This window comes from Euprymna scolopes, chromosome 22, assembly GCF_053919585.1.
Source record: "Euprymna scolopes isolate OS-2025 chromosome 22, ASM5391958v1, whole genome shotgun sequence".
Lineage (NCBI taxonomy): Eukaryota > Metazoa > Mollusca > Cephalopoda > Sepiida > Sepiolidae > Euprymna > Euprymna scolopes.
In genome coordinates, this window is record NC_136503.1 from 62,362,255 (window position 1) to 62,372,254 (window position 10,000).

Sequence of the window (10,000 nt, forward strand, 5' to 3'; positions counted from 1 at the left end):
GGTCAAGAGTATTAATGTGTGTATACGTGTACTATGTTACATATGTATATCCTATGCAGGAAGACACACAGTCAGGCGAGGTGTTGAACGAGCCTCAGGCGATTAGCAAATAAACTAACCCCTTCTCGGAGGAAAAGTAAAGTTTGGGAGGCTGGACCTGTTGGGCGTGAAAAGAACCATACCTCTGCCCGACATCAGCAAAGTAGGGAGTAAGTCCCATTCGCTTCATGAAGATTGAGTAATCCCGAGACAGGATTTTCGTGAGCCGTATACAAAAGTTAGACTCGCTTAATAAACAAATAAGCAAAAGCAACAACAGGACTAAGTGGATGTGGTTAACGACAGAAGCTGACAACCTGAGTGGGCCAAATTCGTATCCAGCTTCTTCTACATAAACAATTTCACTTCAGGGATGTTAGAAACCTTCACGTGGTCCCTCCCGTAAGTATTCAATATCTTTCTAACTAGAAAGATATCAGGTAAACGAATGTCAACAATAATCATCTAATTCATACATTTTCACTTAGAGCTGTTGGCAACTTTCGTGTAGTCCTCCCCACTCCCCATTTTAACTAGAAAGAGTATTCAGCGATCCCCGAGGCAAAAAAAAAAAAAAAAACAATGCCTAAGCAGATAACTCGTGTTTTTCTTATTCAAGTAACATTGCTCACAGCGGGAAATAACTCGTTTTACTTATTTAACTAGTGGTGCTTTGAGCTGTTCTGGGAAACTTAGGGTTAGCGGTTGTTGAGGTCAACGAAGGTAGGTTTTATCAACAGAATTAGAGAAGATTTTGGAAGTAAGAAATCGGCGGGCAGTGCATCGAGAAGAAAGTATAAAATGAATGCTTAAACGGATTAGTAAAAACAAGCTTAGGTTATATATATATATATATATATATATATATATATATATATATATATATATATATATATATATATATATATATATATATATATAACCTAGAATGTGTGTGGGGGAAGATACGTCTAATTTTTTATCTACAAACTTAAAATTTGGTATACAGAATATTCAGACATGTGGAAAACTATTTAATCTGTTTTCACCGGGAAGAAAAGGCTGCAAAGGGGTCACAATTGAAAAGTCGGTACGTGGGGTGGGGGGGGGTCATAGGATTTTTATTTGTCAGCTGTTTCACGAATACGTATGCGTGAATGTTTCACATTACAGGTAACTTATGTTAAGAATAAGTAGTTTGAAAACACCCATTTTAAATACCGTGTTACGCTGGTCTAATGGTTATCGTGATTGACTCATTGTCTGTAGGCTTTGGTTTCGATTTCAGCTCGAGTAATTTTTTTTTTTTTTACTTACAAGAAGTAGAACAGTTTAGAAAAAAAAACATAATACTCGTATGTACATGTTTCAGTTACTGTATTAATTAAAATATAATATTTATGCGCAATTTTCCGACCGGGAAACATTGGGAGTTCAGATAGTATATACAATGGACCCCCGACATACGAGATTAATTTGTTCCTCGTATCTCGAATTTAAATGGCACTATTAAGGAGATGTAGTGAAACACGACACACTCGATCACCCAGCAGTTGCATCTGGAAGCTCGTAATTTGGATTTTCGCTTGTATGTAGGAGAGGATTTTTGCTCTGAAGCCATCTCGTATCTCGAATTTCTCGTAACTCGGGTAGTTCGTATGTCAGAGAGTCCAATATATATATATATATATATATATATATATATATATATATATATTACTGTTTTAAATCTCCGAAACAGCTACATGGTAGGCAGGTGAAGATCCTCGTTTTCTATTTAACAATTTTAGTTATGGTTTTCTAAAAAAATTTTCATCCTTATATAGTTGAATACTCTTTTGTAATTGTAAACTTTATAGGGGTCGGATTATGTAGGTGCTAAGTCTGCGATAGGTTAAATTTAGTTTGTTTTTTTCCCCGGAAATTAAAACTGTATTTTTTGTTTTGATTTTTACATTTGATTTACTCGAAGCTTCTTTAGGCATATACATCTTATCATCCTACTCTGCCATAACTTCATTTTGCATTAATGAGGTGAAATTAACAAAACTAGAACAGTTTCGTCTCAGACCCCCCCCCCCCAAAAAAAAAAAAATAACATTTTTTCAGTTCAGTTTTTTTTTAATCATCGTTTATCAAGGCAAGGAGTGTCAAGTGAGACAACACCATGATAATCGGTGATGGTAGAAATTCGATAGTTCGTTTATTTTATATGACGTCTCATCAAAAACTTGTTTACATCGGACTTGAAAATAACCATGTTATAGTCAGCTAACAAGCAGCTCCGCGGTATTGTGTTTCACAGGTTTTCTTTCTCTCCTTTCTTTCATTGTTTCTTCATTTTTGTACGTATATTTTTTTTTACTATAGAGTTACCGTTTATCAAGACCCACAAACTAATCAAGGATAAGGTTTAACGAGTATCATGTTAGGCAACACCGTGATGATCGGTGACGGTGGAAATTGGATAGGAGTTCATTTATTTTAGAAGACGGTTCATCAGGAACTTTTTTACATTGGACTTGAAAACGATCACGTTATACTCAGCGGGGAAGCAGCTCCGTGTTTAAAGTGATCTTACAACCTCTCACCACCAAGCTAGAAACATTGTAACGTCACGAGGCAGGGCGCAGTTTTCGAACCCGGGTTACCAGAAGACAGGCTTAAGGACAAAATAAAAACGGACAATAGAAACGAACAAAGCGAAAAACATTGCTGCTTTAAGACCAAAGTAGGTCAAAAGAACATGGTCAGTAAAGAATGGTATTATGCACGAAGACGGGGTCAGTTGTTGACGTCAAATGTGGAATAGAATGATGTAAGAAAAAGTTATTTAACTTGTGCATGGTGAACGCCGAGTGTGGATGGAGGGGCAGAAAAATCTACAAATGGCCGATTGGTATAATGAAAGGAATCAGTATATCAACTTCTGAAGTCTGAGATTCATTTGTCTGTTTGTGAATGGATTAAACTGTGGAATAAATACATTTGTTATAATCCCCCCACCACCACCCACCAAAAAAAAAACTCTTGCGCATATTTTTTTTTTTTTTTTTGTCAGATCAAGGGGAACAACTCATATATTTTTTTTTTAATTAATTTGATTTGCTTACATTTGATGGTTAGGATCAGCCAGTCAAGACATACCAGATGATTGGTCATGGTCAACACGCTGCTATATAACAGTAAGGAATCGTTTGGCCTTACAATGAAGGTGTAATAGCGAACTGCATAAAAGGTAAATTATTTTATTCTTCTCATATTTCGATACGCGTTCTCTAAACGTTATTACTCGACAATAATCTGCAAATATTTTGCTGTTATTTAAATTGCCGAAAATAAAGCCAAGCGGACTCTTTTTCCGAAACCCCGCTGCTAAGAATTCTTTGGTCTCGTCGCTCTCCTCAAATAAACTCATCATATTATGGAGTAATTTAAAATAATTAGTTTATGCTTTTATTTACTTTTCTAATGTTTTTTTTTTGTTTTGTTTCCTCGTTTGTCACGTGACTGAATATACTAACTCTGTTGGGATCGTATTAATGATCGTTTCGTTCGTGTATGCGTTATTGTCAGAGTCGGGTTTCTTAAAGGTCGGCGGTGGGATCGAGCGATAAAACTTCTGCCAAAAAAGCGGATCGTCTTGAAAGATAATAACATGGGTGGAAAGAAAGGCCCTCGTCTCCGGGTCTAGGCTGTCGAAGTCAACCTTCGGGTCGAGCATGCACAGCAGGTAGTTCGACGTCTCCTTCAAGGAGCGTTCGATCGCCGTCCGTAACGTGAACAACTGCCACTCGTCCTCCACGTGATTCTCCGTGATAATAACTAGCGTTCGTCGCGATTGGTTGATGGCGTTTAGGATGTTCTCCTCCTTGGCGACACCTACCCTAAAATCCCGGTCAGGAAGACAAACATGATAACCGCGAGAATGCAGTTCCGGAAAGAGAACTCCTGTCGCAAACTGATAGTCTTGATCTGGATAACTGATAAAAATGTCGTAAACCACGCAGCTTGTTGGGGGACAAGATGTGTTCAAGATTTCCGGAAAGAATATTTTGTATGATTTTTTCCGCCTCATTTCCAGGCCTTGTTTGTTGGCTGCGTTCGAACCCGTCAGCAGGTAGAGCATCTTCTGCTTAAGCATGCTGTCGCCGGTACGGATGTAGCGACCGCTGCTCAGGTATTTCTTCAGGTCCTGGTTATCGATGATACTCTTTTTGACTTGATGCAAGAACAGCACCATGTAGGTCGGCCGCTCCCGCAGAACCTTCTCGTGGGTAAACGTCAATGCTAGTTGGATGATCGGGTCTCTGAAACTATCCATGGACAGGATAACTAGACTGCGTTTGCTGCGACAGACGGCCATTCTCATGTTTTCGCGGATACTCATGCCAATAAGAAAATCCCGATTAATTTCGATCACGTTAAATCGCAGGGATTCGAGGGTGCCGGTTACATTCTCGGCAACCCATCCAACCATTGATTTCGAACAGATCACCAGCGTATCAATCGGTTCCTTCTCGTCGTCTATCTTTTGCGGATCACAATCAAACGGGTGTAGGTTAAAATAGATGTATATCAAAACCTTGACTTCAAGTCTGTAGTAAAATAGAAGATAAAGACAGATTAATACCAAGAGGATAGCGAAGCCCAGGGAGAGGCCAAGGGCAAGAACTTTCTTAAAGTTAACTTCTTCCATGCAGATAAAGTCATCATCCTCCACTTCTACAATACTGAACACTTTATCTTTACTGGTGCTGCAAGCGATTTTATGCCAGCCTCGGACTCTGCTTTGAACTCTCAACAGCCATCTTTTCATCCATTCGTTATGACAGTTGCAAAGTAAATGGTTCATATCGATGACTAATAGATCTAAGTTGACCTCTTCAACTTCTTGTGGCAATGTTGTCAAGAGGTTTGAATCCAGATAGAGGATTTTGATTCTCTTCAATTGCTTCAAAATGGAAACGCTTACGCTGGTAAGTAGGTTCTTCGTCAGTTTCAATATCTCGATTCTTGGCAAATAACTCCTCGGCGCAATTTCGCTAATGTTGTTATACTGCAGCCAAAGTTCCAGTCTACCGTCGGGCATTTCGTCTGGAAATGAGACACGGCTGTTGCGAGAGCAGTTCACAATGACGATTCCTGAGACGTAGCGCCTATAGCAGACACAGTCTGACGGGCAGCCAGGCATTTGTTCGAGGCAGTACAGATCTTTTTTATGCAGGGAGAGTAAAGGACGATCCTGAAATTCGGGGGGAGATTGACACAACCAGTTCTTGTAAAAGTATTCTGTTCCGTCAAACCGTTTATTTAAGCGGGCTTCGGCAAAGAAGTCCAAAAGTGGAACGAGGTGACAGTCACAATTGATCGGGTTGTCGGTAAGGATCAACTCAAAATTATTGAGGATCAGAATAACCATCTTTTTGTAGATCGACGATAAATTGGTGAAGTCTAGCCGGCTAATGAGGTTACCTTGAAGATTTACTATTCTTTTTGTCTCTCGTTTCTCAAATATATCAGCCTCTGCGCGACTTCCGGATCTGATAATGCTATCGATTAACTCACTGTCTGAGATCAAGTCCAAAAGATCGCTTATCTTGTTGATAGCAATCTCACATTGGCTCAAGTTGATGCTCTCTAAACCGCGTAACAGAAAAAATAACACAGGCAAAGTTTTAAATTTGTTCTGACTTAGATTGATATTTCTGAGCTTGGTGAAATGAATTGGTAAGATAGTTCGATCAAATTTACTTAGATTGTTCTTGTCTAATTTTAGGGTTTCCAACGAAGATAACCCATAAAACGTCTCTGGGTTTATCAGGGTCAAGTTATTAGCTGACAAGGTCAATTGCTTTAGTTTAGAGAGTTTTCTAAATGCGTCCGGGTGTATCCAGTTTATGCTGTTCAGCTCTAGGTCAAGCTGCAATAGTTCTGTACATTTATTGAACACCTTATCGCTGATTGCGGTCAGCCTGTTATTTCTCAGGATCAGAACTTGTAAGCCAATGACCCGATCGAAGGCGCGATCGGAGATTTTATCCAGTATGTTGTTCCCAACCGAAATCAACTGCAATGTGCCGTTGGCAAAATAATCGTCTAGGCTTTTGATGAAGTTATTATTCAGCATAAGGATTCTGCGGAACATATTAGCCTTGACATCAATGCCGATCGATTTGGCATAATGATCTTGCATGTTAGGCGTCCGGCTGAGGTTCATCGGGAGGACGACACGCTTCTCTGTGTATGGAAAAACTGGTACCTGTGTAAAACCATTCGAATCCAGCTCGATCGATTGCAGGTTAGGGAAACGGACGTTCATATCTGGCGGAAGTTCAGTGAGGTTCATCCCTGTCATACTCATCTCGGCCATATGCGGGAAAGTCTCGTTCGTTTCTAGTATCCACGGTCGATTGTTTGAGTACATGTTGCTCTGTACCGTATAACTGACAACATCACTAATCTTGCTTCTGGGAGTCGACGTTGATTTATTTCCAAGCCATATTTGTTGCGTTGGAACTGTAAAGAAGTAAGTCAACACTTTCAGATTGTAGAGCTTTTCAAACTTCAACATGTTAGCCCCATCAATTAGACATTTCTGCACTTGTAAATAAGCAATATTATCTGGTATGGTTGTGACATTCTCCGTGTCTAAGATGATCGGGTGGGCCACTCTGCAAGCCACAAAGTAAATGAGCAGTTGTCTTTCGGCGGACTTCAAAACGAATTGGCTCATCCGGAGAATGCAACCGGTCTCTGTGTATGGTTTGATGATGACTGCGATGTCTTGGGTTGCCAGCAGCACACTGTTCATCGTGAAGAGGTTTTTATTATTCATTGGTCGCGTTTGGAATGAGCATTCGGGTACAGACTCGTTCTTGTCCTGAGAAGGAACGCCGCTTACAACAGTGATGAAGAAGATGGCAACGAATAACGAACTGGTGGCGAGGGTCATGTTGTTTTTTCAAACACCAATGAAATCTGAAACGAGAAAAAAAAGATATATTCACTTATAAGCATGTTGTAAAATAATCGCGTTGGCATTTGGGGACGTAGAATAAGCATAACGCTATGGTCTAAACTGCGTATATAGGGATTAATATCGACAAAGAAAGGGGAGAAGCAAAGATGGAAAGAAGGAAGGGGAGAAAAGTAGGAAGGGAAGAAAAGAAGGAAGGGAAGAAAAACGTTTATCTGTTACATTCGACGAACGCGTGAGTCTGCTCTCTCTCTCTCTCTCTCTCTCTCTCTCTCTATCTATCTCTATCTATCTATCTATCTATCTCTCTAATCTCTTAAAAAAATCGAACTTTGTCAATGGTCACCGTGCCATTGAGATTTTTACGGTATTTGTCTGGTGCGGTGTACTGACAGATAGTCCATTGTTTGGATGCGTGAGATAGTCAAAATAAATACGTTATCATTTTCCTTTATGATTATCTTTTTTTTACAAAGGAATCACCACTTATCAAGGCCCAGAGGCCATTCGAGGATAAGTGTTAAATAGTGTACCGTGGTCAAAGAGACAATATCATAGTAATAATCGTTAGAAGTGTAAATTTGGTAAATTGGATTACTTAAAAATCACCAAGAACTTGTTTATGTTTGTACTTGAATACAACCATATTGTAGTCAACTGGAAAGCATGCAAACGGAAGAGAGTTCCACAGGTATGCAGTTCTAAGAAAGAAACTTTGTTCATGGAATCTACATTTAGGTTTAGGCACAGATAAAGAGTGGGGGAAATTATTGATAGTGTTTTCAGTTAGACGAGTGTTTCTCGTGAAAGTTTAGTGAAGGGGGCATAGATTGAAGCTCAGACGAGTTAGGCCCAGGATGGACCCCTGAAGAACTCCAGCATAAATACTGTGATCTTCTGACTTCTGCCCATCAACCACTACTCTTATGAACCTATCAGAGAGAAATTATTTAATAATTGAGAAGATATTCCCAACTATACCATACCTGAAGATCTTATTTTATAGACCGTTATGCCATCCTTTATCAAGTGCCTTTGATATGTCAAGAGCAATTGCCCTAGAAAGAAAGCCACCATCGGGAGATTCGCTAATCCTATGATATAACAGTAAGCACATTTGCTGTAGATCTAGCAGAACGGAAACCATATTGTATGTCACTAGAAACAACGTCCAGTCCATGTGAAAAGTAAACACAATATTAGTATCTTTCTGAATATAGAAAGTTCAACCTCTAGAAGAATGTCAAACAGAAAGAGAAATTTAGTAATTTATCTGCCACGGCCTCTTGCACTGTTATGGGCCCCTACCGATTAAAGTATCCAATGATCGTGGGATGAATAATAATTGAAGCTAAGTTGAATTACTTATTAGTCAGTTTAAAGGTTTCAAAATAATTTGTTTAAAAAGGGTGTTACTTGCAATATTTCTGTACGACAAATTAAAGCACGACAAACGGCTCCTGTTGATTCTTTATTCGTGTGATATTTAGGCACGACAAATTAAGGTACGAAAAATTTCTCTTGCTGTTTGTTTTTGTTTGTATGTCCGCTAAAAATCTTTGTACACAATAAAGAATTTTTCTTCTGGCTTAGGGGAATATATTTTTTTAAATACGCGTAAAACAGAAAACGAAAAAAAAAACGTTTCTTTAATTTATAAGCCAAATATTTGTTTACTTTTTTTAAATCGTAAATGTTTTTTTCTGTTTTATAATGTTTGTTTGTTTTTATAGTAAGTTTTTGTTCTGTTTTTGTTTTGTAATAAGTGTTTGGTTTTGATTTTTTGTTTTTATAATAAGTTTGTTTTTTCTTGTTTTATGGTAAGTGTTTGTTTTTGATTTTTTGTTTTTATAGTAAGCGTTTGTTTTTGTTTTTGTTCCTATAAAGTGTCTGTTTTTTATTTTTTTTATTTTTTAATATGTGTTTGTTTTTTGTTTTTTTGTTTTTATAGTAAGTTTTTGTTTTCTTTTTACACTAAGAGTTTTTAATAGTAAATGTCTTGTTTTTACAGTAAGTATTTGTTTTTTGTTTTTAGTAAATGAATATCTTCGTTTTATAGTAAGTGTTTGCTTTATAGTAAGTGTTTGTTTTTGTTTTTATAGTAAGTATTTTTTTGTTTTTATAGTAATTATATTTTGTTTTTATAGTAAGTATTTTTTTTTTTGTTTTTATAGTAATTATATTTTGTTTTTATAGTAAGTATTTTTTGTTTTTATAGTAATTATATTTTGTTTTTATAGAAAATATTTTTTGTTTTTATAGTAAGTATTTGCTTTGTTTTTGTTTTCATGGTATTATGATTTGTTTTTATAGTGTTTTGTTATAGTAAATGTTTGATTTTGTTTTGGTTTTTCTTTTAGTAGCAAATGTTTGCTCAGATAAATGACAATAAAAAGTAAATATATCAAAAAAATTATCTAATTTCCTCAAATCTTGACCCGGCAGTTTGAAAATAAAACAACATTTTTTACAAGGATTTTTCGTAAAGAAAAAACAGCATGACAGTTCTTCTAAATTAAAATGAGTTACCTCTTGTTTTTGACATAAGAATCCCAGGTTGCTTGAATGACGTGCCTAAATATCACACGAATAGAAAATCAGCAGAAAAAGGTCATATGTCGTGTTTTAATCTGCCTTTTTTTTACTCAAGTACACCCCTAACAAGACATATCGCTACTTGGACGTAAAGAACTACTATTGGGGACCATGTTTAGGAAAGATTAACAAGATATTGGTTTACGTTACGTTCAAACTTCTACATATCAGTACAGCCAAGGAAGCAGGTAGCAGGAAGGGAATTCCAAAGTCTAGCTGTTCGATGGAAGAAATTATTAGAATAGAAAGCTTTCTGACATTTAGGGGCCTCAACAGTGAAGGGGTGAGATTTTGTTGCTAAGCGGGTTTGTCGAATATATGTACGCCGATGGGGCACAAGTGGAACGAGTTCATCAGATTACATACATTTTAAATATTTGTAAAACGGGCACAGAGATGCAATTGCAT

General features: G+C 37.4%; 1 protein-coding gene across 1 annotated transcript in view; it reads right to left on the reverse strand.

Annotated features, from left to right (window-relative positions):
* Nucleotides 1-1,953: 1,953 nt before the first annotated feature.
* LOC145243447 (uncharacterized) overlaps nt 1,954-10,000 on the reverse strand; it is a 93,844-nt gene continuing 85,797 nt past the window's right edge. Inside the window, exon 2 of the mRNA XM_080106337.1 lies at nt 1,954-6,999. Within this exon, the coding sequence (XP_079962463.1) occupies nt 3,521-6,973 (3,453 nt within the window). The 5' untranslated portion in view covers nt 6,974-6,999 and the 3' untranslated portion in view covers nt 1,954-3,520. The remainder of the gene's footprint in view (nt 7,000-10,000) is intronic.